This window comes from Euprymna scolopes, chromosome 44 (genome assembly GCF_053919585.1).
Source record: "Euprymna scolopes isolate OS-2025 chromosome 44, ASM5391958v1, whole genome shotgun sequence".
Classification (NCBI taxonomy): Eukaryota; Metazoa; Mollusca; class Cephalopoda; order Sepiida; family Sepiolidae; genus Euprymna; species Euprymna scolopes.
In genome coordinates this window covers 45,389,987-45,412,366 of record NC_136525.1, presented here as the reverse complement: position 1 = coordinate 45,412,366, position 22,380 = coordinate 45,389,987, and the positions used below count along the sequence as shown (strand labels likewise).

The window sequence follows — 22,380 nt, the reverse complement described above, 5'->3', positions numbered from 1 at the left end:
CATATATATAGAGAGAGAGATGGAGGGACATATATATAGAGAGAGAGAGATGGAGGGACATATATATAGAGAGAGAGATGGAGGGACATATATATAGAGAGAGAGATGGAGGGACATATATATAGAGAGAGAGATGGAGGGACATATATATAGAGAGAGAGAGATGGAGGGACATATATATAGAGAGAGAGAGATGGAGGGACATATATATAGAGAGAGAGAGATGGAGGGACATATATATATAGAGAGAGAGATGGAGGGACATATATATATAGAGAGAGATGGAGGGACATATATATATAGAGAGAGATGGAGGGACATATATATATAGAGAGAGATGGAGGGACATATATATAGAGAGAGAGATGGAGGGACATATATATATAGAGAGAGAGAGATGGAGGGACATATATATATATAGAGAGAGAGATGGAGGGACATATATATATATATAGAGAGAGAGATGGAGGGACATATATATATATATAGAGAGAGATGGAGGGACATGTATATAGAGAGAGAGAGATGGAGGGACATGTATATAGAGAGAGAGAGATGGAGGGACATGTATATAGAGAGAGAGAGATGGAGGGACATATATATAGAGAGAGAGATGGAGGGACATGTATATATAGAGAGAGATGGAGGGACATGTATATATAGAGAGAGATGGAGGGACATGTATATATAGAGAGAGATGGAGGGACATGTATATATAGAGAGAGATGGAGGGACATGTATATATAGAGAGAGATGGAGGGACATGTATATATAGAGAGAGATGGAGGGACATGTATATATAGAGAGAGATGGAGGGACATGTATATATAGAGAGAGATGGAGGGACATGTATATATAGAGAGAGATGGAGGGACATATATATAGAGAGAGAGAGATGGAGGGACATATATATAGAGAGAGAGAGATGGAGGGACATATATATAGAGAGAGAGAGATGGAGGGACATATATATATAGAGAGAGAGATGGAGGGACATATATATATAGAGAGAGATGGAGGGACATATATATATAGAGAGAGATGGAGGGACATATATATATAGAGAGAGATGGAGGGACATATATATAGAGAGAGAGATGGAGGGACATATATATATATAGAGAGAGAGATGGAGGGACATATATATATAGAGAGAGAGAGATGGAGGGACATATATATATAGAGAGAGAGAGAGATGGAGGGACATATATATATATATAGAGAGAGATGGAGGGACATGTATATAGAGAGAGAGAGATGGAGGGACATGTATATAGAGAGAGAGAGATGGAGGGACATATATATAGAGAGAGAGATGGAGGGACATGTATATATAGAGAGAGATGGAGGGACATATATATAGAGAGAGAGATGGAGGGACATATATATAGAGAGAGAGATGGAGGGACATATATATATAGAGAGAGATGGAGGGACATATATATATAGAGAGAGATGGAGGGACATATATATAGAGAGAGAGATGGAGGGACATATATATAGAGAGAGAGATGGAGGGACATATATATAGAGAGAGATGGAGGGACATATATATATATAGAGAGAGATGGAGGGACATATATATATAGAGAGAGATGGAGGGACATATATATATAGAGAGAGATGGAGGGACATATATATATATATATAGAGAGAGAGAGATGGAGAGACATATATATATATATATAGAGAGAGAGATGGAGGGACATATATATAGAGAGAGAGATGGAGGGACATATATATATATATAGAGAGAGAGAGAGATGGAGAGACATATATATATATATATATAGAGAGAGAGAGAGATGGAGAGACATATATATATAGAGAGAGATGGAGGGACATATATATATAGAGAGAGAGAGAGATGGAGGGACATATATATATATAGAGAGAGAGATGGAGAGACATATATATATATAGAGAGAGAGATGGAGAGACATATATATATAGAGAGAGATGGAGAGACATATATATAGAGAGAGAGATGGAGAGACATATATATATAGAGAGAGATGGAGGGACATGTATATATAGAGAGAGATGGAGAGACATATATATAGAGAGAGATGGAGGGACATATATATAGAGAGAGATGGAGGGACATATATATATAGAGAGAGAGATGGAGAGACATATATATAGAGAGAGAGATGGAGGGACATATATAGAGAGAGAGAGATGGAGGGACATATATATAGAGAGAGAGATGGAGGGACATATATATATAGAGAGAGATGGAGGGACATATATATAGAGAGAGAGATGGAGGGACATATATATAGAGAGAGAGATGGAGGGACATATATATATAGAGAGAGATGGAGGGACATATATATATAGAGAGAGATGGAGGGACATATATATAGAGAGAGAGATGGAGAGACATATATATATAGAGAGAGATGGAGGGACATATATATATAGAGAGAGATGGAGGGACATATATATATAGAGAGAGATGGAGGGACATGTATATATAGAGAGAGATGGAGGAACATATATATAGAGAGAGAGATGGAGGGACATATATATATAGAGAGAGATGGAGGGACATATATATATAGAGAGAGAGAGATGGAGGGACATATATATATATAGAGAGAGAGATGGAGGGACATATATATATATATAGAGAGAGAGATGGAGGGACATATATATATATATAGAGAGAGATGGAGGGACATGTATATAGAGAGAGAGAGATGGAGGGACATGTATATAGAGAGAGAGAGATGGAGGGACATATATATAGAGAGAGAGATGGAGGGACATGTATATATAGAGAGAGATGGAGGGACATATATATATAGAGAGAGATGGAGGGACATATATATAGAGAGAGAGATGGAGGGACATATATATATAGAGAGAGATGGAGGGACATATATATATAGAGAGAGATGGAGGGACATATATATAGAGAGAGAGATGGAGGGACATATATATAGAGAGAGATGGAGGGACATATATATATATAGAGAGAGATGGAGGGACATATATATATAGAGAGAGATGGAGGGACATATATATATAGAGAGAGATGGAGGGACATATATATATATATATATAGAGAGAGAGATGGAGAGACATATATATATATATATAGAGAGAGAGATGGAGGGACATATATATAGAGAGAGAGATGGAGGGACATATATATATATATATAGAGAGAGAGAGATGGAGAGACATATATATATATATATATAGAGAGAGAGAGAGAGATGGAGAGACATATATATATAGAGAGAGATGGAGGGACATATATATATATATATAGAGAGAGAGATGGAGGGACATATATATATATATAGAGAGAGATGGAGAGACATATATATAGAGAGAGAGATGGAGAGACATATATATATAGAGAGAGATGGAGAGACATATATATAGAGAGAGAGATGGAGAGACATATATATAGAGAGAGAGATGGAGAGACATATATATATAGAGAGAGATGGAGGGACATGTATATATAGAGAGAGATGGAGAGACATATATATAGAGAGAGATGGAGGGACATATATATAGAGAGAGATGGAGGGACATATATATATAGAGAGAGAGATGGAGAGACATATATATAGAGAGAGAGATGGAGGGACATATATAGAGAGAGAGAGATGGAGGGACATATATATAGAGAGAGAGATGGAGGGACATATATATAGAGAGAGAGATGGAGGGACATATATATAGAGAGAGAGATGGAGGGACATATATATAGAGAGAGAGATGGAGGGACATATATATAGAGAGAGAGATGGAGGGACATATATATAGAGAGAGAGATGGAGGGACATATATATATAGAGAGAGATGGAGGGACATATATATAGAGAGAGAGATGGAGGGACATATATATAGAGAGAGAGATGGAGAGACATATATATATAGAGAGAGATGGAGGGACATATATATATAGAGAGAGATGGAGGGACATATATATATAGAGAGAGATGGAGGGACATGTATATATAGAGAGAGATGGAGGGACATGTATATATAGAGAGAGATGGAGGGACATATATATAGAGAGAGAGATGGAGGGACATATATATATAGAGAGAGATGGAGGGACATATATATATAGAGAGAGATGGAGGGACATATATATATAGAGAGAGATGGAGGGACATGTATATATAGAGAGAGATGGAGGGACATATATATAGAGAGAGAGATGGAGGGACATATATATATAGAGAGAGATGGAGGGACATGTATATATAGAGAGAGATGGAGGGACATATATATAGAGAGAGAGATGGAGGGACATATATATATAGAGAGAGATGGAGGGACATGTATATATAGAGAGAGATGGAGGGACATATATATAGAGAGCGAGATGGAGGGACATATATATAGAGAGAGAGATGGAGGGACATATATATATAGAGAGAGATGGAGGGACATATATATATAGAGAGAGATGGAGGGACATGTATATATAGAGAGAGATGGAGGGACATGTATATATAGAGAGAGATGGAGGGACATATATATAGAGAGAGAGATGGAGGGACATATATATATAGAGAGAGAGATGGAGAGACATATATATATAGAGAGAGATGGAGAGACATATATATAGAGAGAGAGATGGAGAGACATGTATATATAGAGAGAGATGGAGGGACATGTATATATAGAGAGAGATGGAGAGACATATATATAGAGAGAGATGGAGGGACATATATATAGAGAGAGATGGAGGGACATATATATATAGAGAGAGAGATGGAGAGACATATATATAGAGAGAGAGATGGAGGGACATATATAGAGAGAGAGAGATGGAGGGACATATATATAGAGAGAGAGATGGAGGGACATATATATAGAGAGAGAGATGGAGGGACATATATATATAGAGAGAGATGGAGGGACATATATATAGAGAGAGAGATGGAGGGACATATATATAGAGAGAGAGATGGAGAGACATATATATATAGAGAGAGATGGAGGGACATATATATATAGAGAGAGATGGAGGGACATATATATATAGAGAGAGATGGAGGGACATGTATATATAGAGAGAGATGGAGGGACATGTATATATAGAGAGAGATGGAGGGACATATATATAGAGAGAGAGATGGAGGGACATATATATATAGAGAGAGATGGAGGGACATATATATATAGAGAGAGATGGAGGGACATGTATATATAGAGAGAGATGGAGGGACATGTATATATAGAGAGAGATGGAGGGACATATATATAGAGAGAGAGATGGAGGGACATATATATATAGAGAGAGATGGAGGGACATGTATATATAGAGAGAGATGGAGGGACATATATATAGAGAGAGAGATGGAGGGACATATATATATAGAGAGAGATGGAGGGACATGTATATATAGAGAGAGATGGAGGGACATATATATAGAGAGCGAGATGGAGGGACATATATATAGATAGAGAGATGGAGGGACATATATATATAGAGAGAGATGGAGGGACATATATATATAGAGAGAGATGGAGGGACATATATATATAGAGAGAGATGGAGGAACATGTATATATAGAGAGAGATGGAGGGACATATATATAGAGAGAGAGATGGAGGGACATATATATATAGAGAGAGAGATGGAGAGACATATATATATAGAGAGAGATGGAGAGACATATATATAGAGAGAGAGATGGAGAGACATGTATATATAGAGAGAGATGGAGGGACATGTATATATAGAGAGAGATGGAGAGACATATATATAGAGAGAGATGGAGGGACATATATATAGAGAGAGATGGAGGGACATATATATATAGAGAGAGAGATGGAGAGACATATATATAGAGAGAGAGATGGAGGGACATATATAGAGAGAGAGAGATGGAGGGACATATATATAGAGAGAGAGATGGAGGGACATATATATAGAGAGAGAGATGGAGGGACATATATATATAGAGAGAGATGGAGGGACATATATATATAGAGAGAGAGATGGAGGGACATATATATATAGAGAGAGATGGAGGGACATATATATAGAGAGAGAGATGGAGGGACATATATATAGAGAGAGAGAGATGGAGGGACATATATATAGAGAGAGAGAGATGGAGGGACATATATATAGAGAGAGAGAGATGGAGGGACATATATATAGAGAGAGAGAGATGGAGGGACATATATATATAGAGAGAGAGAGATGGAGGGACATATATATAGAGAGAGAGAGATGGAGGGACATATATATATATAGAGAGAGAGAGAGAGATGGAGGGACATATATATATATATAGAGAGAGAGATGGAGAGACATATATATAGAGAGAGAGATGGAGGGACATGTATATATAGAGAGAGATGGAGAGACATATATATAGAGAGAGATGGAGAGACATATATATAGAGAGAGAGATGGAGGGACATATATATATAGAGAGAGATGGAGAGACATATATATATAGAGAGAGATGGAGAGACATATATATATAGAGAGAGATGGAGAGACATATATATATAGAGAGAGATGGAGAGACATATATATAGAGAGAGAGATGGAGAGACATATATATAGAGAGAGAGATGGAGAGACATATATATATAGAGAGAGAGATGGAGAGACATATATAGAGAGAGAGATGGAGAGACATATATAGAGAGAGAGATGGAGAGACATATATATATAGAGAGATGGAGAGACATATATATATAGAGAGAGAGAGACATATATATAGAGAGAGAGAGAGACATATATATAGAGAGAGAGATGGAGAGACATATATATAGAGAGAGAGATGGAGAGACATATATATAGAGAGAGAGATGGAGAGACATATATATAGAGAGAGAGATGGAGAGACATATATAGAGAGAGAGAGATGGAGAGACATATATAGAGAGAGAGAGATGGAGAGACATATATAGAGAGAGAGAGATGGAGAGACATATATAGAGAGAGAGAGATGGAGAGACATATATAGAGAGAGAGAGATGGAGAGACATATATATAGAGAGAGAGATGGAGAGACATATATATATAGAGAGAGAGATGGAGAGACATATATATATATAGAGAGAGAAATGGAGAGACATATATAGATAGAGAGAGAGATGGCGGGACATATAGTGAGAGAGAGATGGAGAGAGAGAGATATGCATAGCACTGTTGTGCGTAAAAAAGGAAGTATTAATTTATTGAAAGAGAGAGCATGGAGAAAGAAGAGATGGAGAGAGAGAGAGACAGAGAAGAAAGATAAATAGAGACAGAGAGGAAAAACAGAGACAAAGAGGAGAGAGACAGTTTGAGCTCAACTGGTGAAACAACTAAATCCAACTGATTGAAGCAAAAAAAAAAAAAAAAAAAAAGTTATTCACTCACGTGGTTAAATCTTCGAGTAAACGCCACCACGTTTGGCGCTTTTATCAACTTCTCCTTTGTTGTCCAGGCACAAGAGGTCAGCTCCTATGGAAAGGAAAAAATAAAATAAAAGATCAATTAGACAATTGGGGGGGGGGGGCAAGAACTATAACTCTTATATGACTAACGATAACTCAATTTGATAACGCTGCACATAGTATTACATTCATAGTTAACATATTTAATCTATACATGCATGTACTTGGACTATATATGCCAAGAAACTGAACCATTTCCGTATGACCTGCCTCCGTAGATTGTTGAAAATCAAGTATTAAAGCAAGATACCAGACAGAGGTTTTAGCCCAGTCAAACTTTCCATCAGTACACACCATGTTATAGCAGTGCCAGGTTCGCTGGGCAAATCATATATGCCTGATTGATGCCCCCCCCCCCCAAAACAGCTCCTTTACTGTCCAAAGAAAAAAGGCCTGCAAGAGGACAGTGGAAACAATTCAAGAACAATCCGAAGTTCTCCCTCAAACAGTTCAGTTTGTATTTTAACTCATGGGAAAAACTAACCTAAGGTAGATGTCCCTTGCGTGCCACAACTCACAAGGAGTCTACAATTGCTGAATCTGTACTTAATGAAAACCACAAGAGAAAACATGGCATTAGAAAATGTTGGTTGGTTGGTTGTTTTGTTTTACGGCATATCAACCTTTTTCAGGTTATTTAATGCCGAATCTGGTGATTTTGAAGAACGATTTTTTAATATAGTATATTTGTATTTTAAGTCGTATTCTATTTAACCCATAGTTGGGACCCTAACAGGTGCTACCACTCCGGGTCAGAGTGGACCTGGGAGCAATGGCAATTAAAGGGTGGCTCCACACTCCCTAAGGCCTGCAAGGTGGAGCCTCACCATCGGATATAGTTTAAGGTTATATCCAGGACCGGCATAAGAAAAGACAGAGCATATCACCTCTTTTCGAATTCCTATTTAGGGAAAAGATTTTATGCTTCAAGTGTTTTATATATTCAAATGCCGCACGTCTGATTCAAGTCTCCCAAAACAGTTCCTTTACGGTGATCTCTCCAAAGAAAAAAGAATCGAAGGAGGACAGCGGAAATGGCTCAAAGATAATATGAAGATCTGCCTCAAACAGTTAGGTTTGTATTTTAACTCATGGGAAACATCAATAAAAGACAGATGTTTCTGATGTGCCACAGGGGCTACAATTACTGAATCCACACGCAATGAAGAACACAAGAGAAAACATGGCATTAGAAAAGACAGAGCAGTCAACACTTGTGATAAAAAAATTATCCTACAGATGTCCAACATGTGAGAAATACTTCAGAGCTCAAATCGGTCTAACTAGCCATCTTCGATCCCACAGAACAATTGCATGGTCACAGTCATCTTCGCAAGCAATTGACGAACATCAATCTATGTACCTACAAAGTGGAGTTTTTTCTTGCTCTGACATTAATAGTAAAATTTTCTATTTAAAAATCATTACACAAACTTTTTAATATACTCAGTCATGGATATGCGAGCAACTTCATAAAGGTTAACTAATTTGCATATTCCTTTGCAAAATGAGTGTTCATTAATTAATTATTCATTTTTATGGTTCCTTAATTGGTTACATTTAACTATTACACGTGATTCTTTTTATGCATAGTTTCTACACCATAAGAGCTCGTCTGAGCTCCCATCTATGGTCCCCCCCACTGGCCTGACTTTCACGAAAAACACCCGTCTAGCTGAAACCACTATCAATAATTTCCCTCAGTCTTTATCTGTGCCTAAACCTAAATGTAGATTCCATGAACAAAGCTTCTTTCTTAGAACTGCACGCCTGTGGAACTCTGTTCCGTTTTCCTGCTTTCCAACTGACTACAATATGGTTGTCTTCAAGTTCAATGTGAACAAGTTCTTGATGAGCCATTCCCTTCATTAATCCGATTTACCAAATTTCCACTACTAACGATGACCGACATGTTCCTCTGGACCACTGTACACTTATTTACTCTTATCCACTGTACACTTATTTACTCTTATCCTCTTCTTCCAAGAAACACATAACACACACACACATAAGTGATGACTCTTCTGTCATAAAAAAAAAATGCATAAAATTTAGGATGTAAACGTTCTAGCACGCAGTAATATTTTTATATATATATATCTGCAAGTAAGTGACCTTGTCCAGGTGTGTACGAAACGTCTACCAAACTCGGCTGATTATTGTCAGTACAGTCAGGGACACAGGAAGCCAGAGGGGGCAAATTCTAGCAGTTCAAGGGCAGAAACTATTCGAGTAAAAGGCTTTCCAGCATTTATGGATTTCTAGAGTGTGGGGGTGGGATTTTGCTGCTTGTTTCATAGGTCAGAGTTATTTCCGTTGAGTGCTTGTGGCAACATAAAACGCAACAGAAAAGATGTCACTTTTTTTTCAGATTCTTTTCCTCCTTCGCGGTACGGGTTCGAGCCCGCCTGCCTACCACAACTTTTTTTTTTTTTTTTTTTTTTTTTGCTCAACACACACCTCCAAACACCCGGGCAACGCCGGGCACCCAGGCTAGTATATCATAAGAGGATGATTCTAAAAGTAAAAACACCTATTTTATTTTTTTTTTAAGTTTTTTTTTTTTTTTTTAACATGGAAGTTATCACTTATCAAGGTCTAAAAGCAACTCGAGGATAAAGGTTAATGCGTGTACAGTAGTCACTTAGTTGTTGCTTCATAACGTTTCGGCCAACTATTCCTCTGCCCTTCGTCAGGTGGTAACCGCGACGGGATAGGAACTCCGAATCTCCTAACTGCATTCAAGCAAAAATAGTTAAATTTATTTCAAATAAACCGCGCCGGAGACTTCTTGAATCCGCGCTTATCGTAAATTCGAGCACTATTAAACAACGTGGAGGTTTCTGTAATATAGCGCCATTAATAACCAAACTTTTATTAAAAGACCATAATTTAATTGTGGACACAGGTTTACCTTCTCTTCACAGAAACACCCCCTGTAATAATTAATACATATAATCTCGATCAATATATATATATATATATATATATATATATATATATATATATATATATATATATATATATATATATATACACAGAATATATTAAGAACATTGGTACTATGCTAAGTTCATGTAAGTAAAACGATTCAGCGATGCAGGAATTTAATTGACTTCTTGATAAAATAATTTTCCAACAAAAGACTTTTTTATATAGTTTTAAGGGTGTAAAAGAAACTTCCAAGAAACACATATAACACACACACACACATAACATACATAAGAGTTTTTTTTTTTTTTTTTTTCCTAAGTCTTCATCCGAAATTTCTGAAGATAACACTTCCAACTCGAATGAAAAGAGAACATTCTAAATTTTTTTTTAATCTGGAACATTTCTGACGCTATCAAAGAGATTCCTGTGAATCCCAAGACAGACAAACATTTCCATTAAGTTACGGTTAAGAGGACACTTAGAGATTTGGGACCACTTAAATTGTCTTCCCCGGAAAATTTTATATATAGGAGTTAAATTTCATAAAAACCGAATATATTTTTATTTTAAGGGGGTTATGCTCTCATAGTTCGTTTAGGGGAGCACTTAAAGATTCAAAGACACTTCCATTGTTTTCCACAGTAGATTTTACATAAAAATGCACTTTTAGATATAGATATATATATATACAGGGTGACCCCCCCGAAAAAAAAAAAACAAAAGCTAAATGGAGGCCATCTAGAACATATGCTGTAGAATGGAGAAAAAAAGGGGCAAAGACCCTAGTGTTTTGATGTGATGTTTTGAATAAACTAACTATGACCAAAGTTTCATTTCAAATGGGGCCTAATTAGAGTTGAGGCCCGTTTTTTGGGGTCATCCTATATATATATATATATATATATATATATATATATATATATATAGGATGACCCCAAAAAAAAGGTCTCTACTAGTGTATATATATATATATATATATATATACACACTAATAGAGACCCGACCCTGCCCGGGATTGAATTGTTGTATATTGTCCATTTGTATGTCAGCGATTCAGAACTTTTCCCCGTAATAAATACATTGGGAAATTTGTCTCAATTCAAAATATCCAAGATCTTAACTTCTTTTAGAAATGGAAAAGTTCGCTTTAATAATAAATTCCCAACAAATAAAGTGGATACCATGGCTGGAAAACGAAACTGAAAACTTGAGATCTTTGGTTTGAGTTTTTACAAACTGATCTATTCGGAAAATTATTCCGTGGTGTGGGTTCGAATTTCGAAAGGGTATATTTTTTCTTTTTTATTCATGGATCTTTTGTGTGTATATCATATTTTTGTCGGTCCAACGTTCTTTTTTTTTATGTTCAGGTTCCCAACTCTCTGTGTTTTGTGTGCGAGTGTGTGTGTGTGCGTTAAATCCATTTAACAACATAATTATAGTTTGTTTATTTGTATTACTCGGACTATTATTCTCATCTTGGGTGTTATTCGCACAATATTTCGGTCGCTGCAACCTGCGACCTTCTTCGGCTGTTTTTTTTTTTTTTTTTTTTTTTAAATTTTTTTTTTTTTACACAGTGATCACCACTGTGTGTGTGTGTATGTATTTATGATGAGGCTATGACAAGAGAATATTCTTTTCATTGTTTTGGGAACAACATCACTCTACTTAAAAACATATAAGATATTAAAGATATCAACTGATCATTCTTGTTCCATTTCGGAAAGGAAAAAAAAAAAAAACGTTGAAAATTCAAAAAAGGGGGGGGGGCATATCGGTTTGAAAGTGAGTTATATTATTTTCTTATAACGTCATATAGCTGTTTATATATTGAGAAAGATATGATGCAATTCATATTCTTTTTTCGGCTGTTGAAAACATGCTTCTTTTTCTCTAAGGAAAAGAGGGTCTGAGGGTGGGTCCGTAGATCACAAAGAAAGCTCGATCCTCGGGGGTCACTAAGATATTATTTTAAAGGCCTTTCTATGACTCAATTTTTCGGGATATCTATACTAATAACATTATTATAGCATTGGCACGATGTCAGATGTGCACCAGCTTTCAAAACATTAATGCAAACATAAGTAATATTTAAAAAAATAAATGGAAGACATTAATAAAAACATTTGAAATTATTTTTTAGTTCCGAACAATTTATTTTAACTACATATTTCCATTAAAAACAATATATACTAGACTAGCCTGGGTGCCTGGCGTTGCACAGCTGTTTGGGGGTGGGGGGGGGTGTTGAGCAAAAAAAAAAAAAAATGTGGTAGTAGTCAGGCAGATTCGAACACACACCACAAAGGAGGAAAAGAACATGAAAAAAAACAAAAAAAAAAAAAACGTAATGTCTTTGCCGTTGCGTCAATCGCCAAAGCGGAAGTGGTGAAGGTTTTTAAATTAAGGCTAGACAATCAAAAAGAGGGGATGACTTTCGAAAATATCAGCAAAAAAAAGCCACCCCCTCCTTGTAGAAAACTGCCCAGTTGAGGGTAGAAATTAATGATTTTAGCCAATTTTTCGATATTTGTCATCCGAAGGGTCGAGCTTCAAAACAATACAAATCTTGTGAAAATCCATTGCCCGTCGAAAGTTTTAGGCAAACATACAAACATACATACATTTAAACAGACAGGTGAGATTTATATTATAGATATGAATATATGTGTGAGTGTGTGTGTATATATATATATATATATATATATATGTAAATATGTATGAATAAAAACTCAATACAAAAAATATATAAATGTTTATATTTTCTGTATTTATTTCCTATGTGTTGACGTGTAGGAATACAAAAAGTCTTTTGAAAAAAATAAGAATGTTTCTTTCAAAAGCACATAATTTTCAACCGATCCTTCGGTCTTCCTCAGTGTGAATGATGGAAACATGAGTGTAGGGCGGGCAGAGTGGGCTAGCAGCAGTTAGTTTCCGATAGAAAACCTATCTAAGAACACTCCCAGATATAAAGTAAATTTGTGTGAAATTCCATAAGACTCGTCCCAGTTATTTTAGAGTCCAGAGAGAATGAACCCTCACACAGATAAAGTGCCTATATATATATATATATATATATATATATATATAGAGAGAGAGAGAGAGAGAGAGAGAGAGAGAGAGAGAGAGAGAGAGATTTTTTTTTTTTTTTCAAATTAACTTTCATTTTTGATATTATTCTGATGAAGGGGCTTTCAGAATCATCAAACTATTTCCATTTTTTTTTTTTTTTTAATTTGTTGCAATATTTATGGGGGTACGATCCCTGAAAGTTGGAAGATTCTACTGATGGGAACTTACGAATCAAATTGTACCACATTCTGCTATCAAATAACTAGAAACACTGATTGCTCTATAAAAATTAGATCTTTTAGCATTCCAGCAAATAATTTTTTTTTTTTTGTGTCAACACAAAGTTCCTATGTAAATTTATTCCTCCCTTTTCTAACTTAGTCTCCATATATGATATATATATATATATATATATAAATATACATCATATATATATAAGGGCGCTTATGTCAACGAATCATTAAATCTAAGGGAGATAACTGGCATAAACATAGCAAAAATAACCATGTTTTGCAAGATATAATTTGGGACGTTGAAATAATCAGTAGAACAACGAAAGAATGTTATAAAAAAAAAAAAAAAAAAATGATTATACGAATACTATACCTGCAATCGCCGGGTGAAGTTAAAGTTAGTCCCGGAAATTTCAACAAAAAGAAAACAAGTTAATCAACGAACTTCAAATATAACAATGTTAAGTAACAAAAATAAACTTATTAATTAACGTATTACACAAAACAAAAGTAAACAACCTGTTTGAATGAAACGATGTTAATTAATAAACAAAAAAAAATTAAACTTGTTGATTAATGGAAATGAGAAATCATATCAACTATTGCTCCCTGATGGCAATAATTATACGGGGGGGGGATACTTCTCCCTTACCATCGTTTCGAACAAAGTTTATTTAATTTTTGTTGTAGATTAATTAACATCGTTACATTGTAACAGGTTGTTTACTTTCGTTTTGTGTAATACGTTAATTAATAAGTTTATTTTTGTTACTTAACATCGTTATATTTTGAGTTTGTTGATTAACTTCGCTAACTTGTTTCCTTTCCGTAAACTGATTCAGCAATTTCCGGAACTCGGCTACAGTAATCATTTTTTTTTTTTTCCATTTAACCTTCTTTCATTGTTCTGATTATTTCAGCGTCCCAAATTATATCTTGTAAAATATGCTTATTTTTGCTATGTCTATATTGGTTATCTCCCTTATATTTGATGATCCGTTGACATAAGCGCCTATATAAGGTTGTTATATAATAAGGTTTTTTTTATATATCTAGTTGAATGTCAAAAATGATATTTTTGCACCAACCATATATATATATATATATATATATATATATATATACACACACTAGCACCGAGACTCAACCTTACTCGGGATTGAATGATGATCAATGAAGGTTTCACACTCCCATATCTTTATTGTCATCAAAATTGATGAAATCGTCCATTTATCAATCAAATTGATTAATTGCCTGCTATAGTTGGGGACCCATCACGGTGCACTGGGAGGAAGCTTCACTACCTGCAGTGACTTAGTCCACGATGCATAGTAGTCTACATTGCACTGTAGAGAGCCTACCATTCATTTTATAAAATTATTTTTATATATAATGGCTTGAATTAAAGTTTAAAATGCAAAAGTCAAGAATTATGCTTCAATAGTGCTCTAAAGATTCACTTTGGACACGCCCTTGTCATATCAAAGAACCTCACTGTTGATTTTTATATGTCAGGCCTTTCGTCTTGTGTGGTAATAAAACTTATCAAATGCACTTGGGATGTTAGGTTGTGTAAGGTGTTAACTGTAGTCAAAATAACCTGTTCCTTCTTTTGTCGGATTATTTTGATTATTGAAACTTATTGAAGACGTTCTGATACAAAACCTATCTAAGAACACTGCCAGGCACATAAAGTACCCTCATATGAAATTTCATAAAAATCGGCCCAGCTATTTTCAAGTCTATAAGGAACAAACTAACATGCAGACACATAATAGAAATACCTCCCACCTTTTCAACTTTCAACTATATGTTGTTAATGAACTCATGCAAGCGTCAATGATGTTTTCATTTAGCAAATAACTTGCCTTTTTTTTTCCTGGTATCCTCATCAAGCAATGGGCTTTTACTGTAGAAAAGTTTTTGAAGAATGCTGAATCTGTAACTGAAACATGGAGAGCTTTCCGAGTTCATTACAAGTTAGGACGCCACGATGCTGTTCCAGATAGAAAATCAATACAGCTATGGGTTGAAAATTTCAGAGCTACAGGTTCGGTTCTTACAAAAAATACATCTGTAAGGCCTCGGAGCGCTCGAACGCCAGACAGTATTCGAGCTGTGAGATATTCTGTTACTCAGTCTCGTACACGTTCATCTCGCAAATATGCTTTGGCCTTGGGATTATCTGATCGAACAGTCAGAAGAATTCTACACATTGACATGCAGTTCTATCCGTAGAAATTAAGGATTGCTCAGAAACTGCACGAGCGCAACTGGGAAGATCGCATGTCAAAATTTGAGAGATATTTCTATATCTGTGTTATGATAATTATTGGATTCGCCATTAAATAACCTGAAAAGGATTGATATGCCGTAAAACAAAACCATCAAACCAAACACGATGAATAAATATTTAAACATATAAACATATAAAGAATTTGACGCATAAAATGTTTTTATTCCAAAATTACAGGATTATGCATTAAATAACCCGAAAAAAAAACCAAAACAACCAAAGCAAACACCATGAAGATATAAAATTTTGAAGCATAAAACTTTTTTTCCACAAAAAAAAAAAAAAATTACTGAACTCGGCATTAAATAACATGAAAAAAGGTTGATATGCCGTAAAATAAAACGATCAAACTAAATGCCACGAATAATAAAAAAAAAATAAATACATATATAAAGAACTTGATTTATAAAAACTTTGTTTCCAAATTACTGGATTTCGGAACAAGATAACGCGAAAAGGGTTGATATGCCGTAAACAAAAACAACTGAACCAAACCAAATCCTAACCTCTCCTTTTCTTTCTTTCTCTCGCTCACCTTTCTTTCTTTCTTTCTTTCCTTCTTTATCAGTCCTTTTCTAATCCCTCTTCCCCTATCTTTATCTCCCTCATTCTCTCTCTCTCTATACATATAAAATTATTTTTTTTTACTATAATAATTAAATAGAAAATCAATACAGCTATGGGTTGAAAATTTCAGAGCTACATATTCGGTAGTTAAAAGAAAGCCACCTGGAAGCGCTCAAACGCGAGACATTATTCGAGCTGCGAGTCTTTCTATTACTCAGTCCCATACACGTTCAGCTCGCAAACATGCTTTGGCCTTGGGATTGTCTGATCGAACAGTCAGAAGAATTCTACACATTGACATGCAGTTCCATCCGTACAAATTAAGGATTGCTCAGAAACTGCAGGAGCGTGACCGGGAAGATCGTTTGTCAAAATTGTGGGAGATATTTCTCTCGCATCACCAACACTTGAATAATGGCTTGATAAAGTTTGGTGATGAGTAACGACACGCACACACAAAAATTAATTGTTTAGCAATTCTGTATTACACGGACGGTGCCATTTTTTTTTTTTTTTGGTCAGTTCGATAGCACAGCAAAGCAGATCCCCAACTCACTTCATGTTTTTATTTCTGTACCCCCACCCCACCGAAAACAATTTTGCTGTTTGTTTTATTAGCCTTCATGGTGAACGTTACTGACCGATAATACAGGGTGTGGCAGAAATCCCTCCCACCGTTTCAACTTTCAACTATTAGTTGCTGATGAACTTACACAAATGCAAAGAATGTTTTCATTTAGCAAATAACCTGCTACTTTTTTTTTTTCTGGTATCCTCATCAAGCAATATGGTTTGAACTGGTGCACATCGTGGTTTTACTGTAGAAATGTTTTTGAAGAATGGTGAATCTGTAAGTGCAACACAGAGCTTTCTGATAGAAAATCAATACAGCTATGGGTTGAAAATTTCAAAGCTACAGGTTCGGCACTTAAAAAAAGCCACATGAAAGGCCTTAAAGTACTTTTTTTTTTTCTTTATCACATTTTCACCCCAAACAAGGCAAATTGCCACTTTGGTGTAAGAGGCTACTATCAGGGGCAACAACTACTGGGGTAATATGTAGGGATTTGGGCAGCAAGATGTCGGTTCACGTTACACTTGAACTTCTGCATGTCAGTACTGTTGGGGAAGCAGGAACCTGGACTGGAATTCCAAAGTCTAGCGGTTCTGGGGAAGAAACTATTGGAGCAGAAAGATCTTTTACATCTAGGGATCTCTACAGTGTGGGGGTGGGATTTTGCAGCCTGTCGGGTTTGTCGAGGGTGCTCACGTCGTGGGGGCACAAGTGCTTGCAGTTCGTCAGAGCATTCACCACTAAAATACTTGTAGAACAGGCAGAGGGATGCAACATTTCGTCAATGGGACAGAGGCTGAAGCTTAGATGACAGTTCAGGGCTTATTAGGTTTGCGACTCTCTTTTGAACCTTGTCAAGGAGCGAGAGACTAATGGCAGATGCACCAGCCCAAATGTGACAGCAATACTCCATACATGGGCGAATGGTGGCCTTATAGAGGTACAGGATACTTTCGGGCGTTAGTAGTTGTCTAGTGGCCCTGGCAATGCCTTCAATGTAATTGTTCCAACTCATGTTTCCTGTTAACATTAGGCCAAGGAGTTTGAAAGATGTACTCTCAGATAAAGAGTCGTTGGCCATTGCTATAGGTGGTAGAGAGGGTTTCTTGTAATTATTGAATGAAACTAGTTTAGTCTTGGCGGCATTGAACGTGACCAACCATTTTTGTCCCCATTCCACTACAGATTGGAGGTCTTAAAACATTAGACAATTTTCATGCTGTGAGACCTTCTGTTCCTCAGTCTTCTACACGTTCAGCTCGCAACATGCTTTGGCCTTGGGATTGCGGATCAAATAGTCAGAAGAATTCTACACGTGCAGTTCCATAGTATCAAACATGAAAAATCAACCCCTAAACTGACCTCACCAAAATGGAACTGAAGAAAAATCATGGTGAACACTTTGAAATGGTGAGATGTCTACTCATTGAATCAGAACTCCCAATATATGATGCATGAATACGAATGGAAAAATCACACATCAAAATGGGGGAGATATTCATGCTGCACCCTGGATATACAATACAAAAATAAAACTTCAAGTCCAATATAAACAAGTTCTTGGTGAGCCGTTCCCCTTAAGTAATCCAATTTACCAAATTTCCACTACTAATGCTTACTACAATATTGTCTATCATACACTCAATAACCCTTATCCTCGAGTGACCTCTGGGCCTTGATAAGTGGTGACACCTATGAAAAATAAACAACAAAAACAACGGTCAGATAATTTTTTTTTTTTTTTAATAGAAATCATTTGAGTCAAGGCGTGAAGCCATTTGATGTAAAAACGAAAGGATTATCGCACAGGCAGGAAACGCTTGCTGATCTTGTTCCTGAAAAGACTAAGGCTGTAGGCAGAAAGACAGTCTGCAGGGAGAGAGTACCACAAACTTGCAGTTGAAAGAAGCTACTGGAATAGGAAGCTGTATTACAATGAGGTATCAAAACAGCGAATTGATGAAGACCACTAGACCAATGAACAAAGCTGTAACAAAGGAAGCAGGGAATAGATTCCTCTGTAAAAAAAAAAATAAAAATATTCACACATTTTTCCTAGAAGAATTCTACAAACTGATATGCAGTTCCATCCATACAAATTAATCATGGCTCAGAAACTGCACGAGTGCGACTGGAAAGCTTGCACATCAAAATGTGGGAGATATTCCTGTTGTACCCTGTATATACAATACAAAAATAAAACTTCAAGTCCAATGTAAACAAGTTCTTGATGAGCCGTCCCCTTAAGTAACCCAATTTACCAAATTTCCCCTACTACAATATTGTCCCACTGACTATTGTACGCTCAATAACCCTTATCCTCGAGTGGCCTCCGGGCCTTGATAAGCAGTAACTCCCGTGTCAAAAAAAAAAAAAAAAAAGAAAAGATATTCAGACATTTTCCTAGAAGAATTCTATGCACTGATATGCAGTTCCATCCAAACAAATTAATCATGGCACAGAAACTGCACGAGTGCGACTGGGAAGGTCGCATGTCAAAATATGGGATATTTTCCTGCCGCACTGTGCAGAAATAATACAAAAATAAAATATTTAGTACCGTTTCCCTAAGCTGCCATTCCTTCTTCTGTATCTCAAAGAAAAAAAAAACCACATCCAACAAGAACGGAAAGCAAACAATTTTTTTTTTCCATATTAATCTGGAGCGCTGGTAAAAGATATCAAAAGAAGAGATTCCTGCGAATCCCAAGAAGACAAACATTCCCATTACTCACATCTGGTTGAATCGCCTGGAACACAGGTAGATCCATTAGTGTTATTTGACTCTGAAACAGAAAAACAAAATGAAAAGAAATCAAGAATTTATAGCAGAGAAAATGTTAATGACATTTTGTTTAGAGTTTCGTATTACAACAGACGGTTTATTTGCACTAAGAATTTGTAGGGATAAAATACATTATATAAACGGCAGTTTTCTGCGTGAAGGTGTGATTTTGTGTCCAGTTAAAAACCAAGTATGTCTAAGGATGGAGTACTGTTGCCACATCCGGGCAGGAGCTGCCAGAAGCAGCTTATCCTGCCTTGACAGAGTTCAAAATAGACAGACATTGCGAGCCTGTCTCTGCTTTATCGTTATTTTCATGACGTGCTCGTCTGAGCTCCAATCTATGCCCCCACTTGCTAAATTTTTACGAAAAACACTCGTCTAGCTGAAACCACTACCAACAATTTCCCACACTCTTTATCTGTTCCTAAACCTAAATATACATTCTAAGAACAAAGCTTCTTTCTTAGAACCACACGCCCGTGGAATTGTTCTCTTTTGCTGCTTTCCAGCTAACTACAACGTGATCGTCTTCAAGTCCAGCATAAACAAATTCTTGATGAGCCGTCCCCTTTACTACTAACGATCATCCCATTGACTAATGTACTCTCATTAACCCATTATCCTCGAGTGATCTTCAGCCTTGATAAGTGGTGACTCCTTTGTCAAAAATGTTGGTTGTTTTTGTTTTACGGCATATCAACCGTTTGCAGGTTATTTAATGCCGAATCCAGTTATTTTTAAGAAAAATTTTTTAATAGAATATATTTTTTTTTGTTTTTAAAGTCGGTTTCTATTTAACCTATAGTTGGGACCCTAACTCCGGGTCAGAGTGGACCTGGGGGCAATGGCAATTGTGGAATATATAATTGTTCTATACTAAGCCTGGCTATTAGTGTCGCCAGCTTTGGTTGGTTGGTTGTTTTACGGCATCTCAACCCTTTTCAGGTTATTTAATGCCGAATTCAGTGATTTTGAAGAAAAACTTTTTAATAGAATATATATTTTTTCAAATTGGTTTCTATTTAACCCATAGTTGGGGTCTTAGTATACTACCACTCCGGGTCGGAGTGGACCTGGGAGCAATGGCAATTAAGGGGTGGCTCCACACTCCCCAAAGCCCGCAAGCTGGGGCCTCACCATCGGATATAGTTTAAGGTCATATCCAGGACCCTTTTATCAAAAAAAAAAAAAAAAAAAAAAAAAAAAAAAAAAATTTGAAACAGAATTGGGATGGGTTGGGCAATTTTCAAAAACACAGCACCATTCTAAAATCGAAAACAGTGCGGATAACTTAAAGTAAAAGTTTATTTATGTCCTTCCAGCAGTTTTATATGCCCTTGATTGTGTCTAACTCTGCCCTTATGGAAAGACAAGTCGGGGGAGATCAATGGTTATGAGTCGTAACTGCTATAATTGATATAAGAGATGATAAGGAGGCAGATTAATATACCCAAATATTAAAACCCTTACAGGTCAAATTGCGAATATTAGACACCAGTACACTGAGCAACAAGATTGCTTAGGGGGCGATTATATCCATAATAGCTACAACCCCAGACATGCTATTCGGAATGATCACCGAAGAACACCTTAGATTGATAGAGTCACGGACAGAGCACCTTTTAAGAGAATTAGGTGAGGTAGATTGAGAAGAATAGTAGACCCGTTAAAAGGTCTGGAGGCCAGAGAATCAGGAACTAACTTCCATGAACTGACACTGGTGGTGGGGGGGATGGGTTAATAAGCGTGTTATAAATGCTGAGTGTGATCTTGACGGCAGTGGTGTGGTGTGTGAGAAGACGTATGAGGATGAAAGACAGTGAGAAACATCTCGAGGTTGTTTGCGCTGATGGCGGTGGTAACTTTGGCCAAAACCCACCCATAGGTAAGATGACCCCAAACTGACATAAAAAAAAAAAACATAAATCGCCAAAAAATAAGCGTTTTATTATTTCTAGTCGCCACTTGAAAAAAAAATAATTCTCAAATGCAACTATTTCACCCAATAAGTCCTATTAATATACTCAGTCATAGATATGCGAGCGACTACATGAAGGTTAACTAATTCCCATAATCCTTTAAAAACAAGCTTTAATTAATTATTTTTTATGGTTTCTTATTGGATGATTGGTTTCATTTAACTATTATGTCCAGTTCTATTTATGCATATTTTCACCATTGTGCATAATTGCATAGTATTTATGATGAAATGTTCTTGCACACACGAGTGTATCTATATAGTGATAGGACAATTTGAGTATTTTTTTTCCAACTCCGATACAACTACAGATTCCGATTCTTTATTAATCTCTAAATATTTAACCATAAAACTTATTTTTTTCCCCAATTACCATAAAAACGTATGCTAAAGGTGCAGATATTTTCTCAACCGTAAAAAAACACTTGTGAGGTGGGGGGGGGGGGGTGACCTCTAGACTGTAGCTTTACTGGTAGTTATAAAAATAA

The 22,380-nt window shown here is 36.2% G+C and overlaps 1 protein-coding gene across 7 annotated transcripts in view; it reads right to left on the bottom strand.

Moving 5' to 3' along the window:
- The window catches only part of LOC145268829 (ras-specific guanine nucleotide-releasing factor RalGPS1-like), a 333,592-nt gene that overhangs the window by 74,997 nt on the left and 236,215 nt on the right, over window positions 1–22,380 (bottom strand). For all 7 annotated transcript variants that reach the window (XM_080124486.1, XM_080124484.1, XM_080124485.1 and 4 more), the window contains exons 5-6: window positions 19,862–19,912; window positions 7,368–7,451 (exon numbers count right to left, since the gene is read on the bottom strand). In XM_080124486.1, coding sequence (XP_079980612.1) covers window positions 7,368–7,451; window positions 19,862–19,912 — 135 coding nt within the window. The remainder of the gene's footprint in view (window positions 1–7,367; window positions 7,452–19,861; window positions 19,913–22,380) is intronic.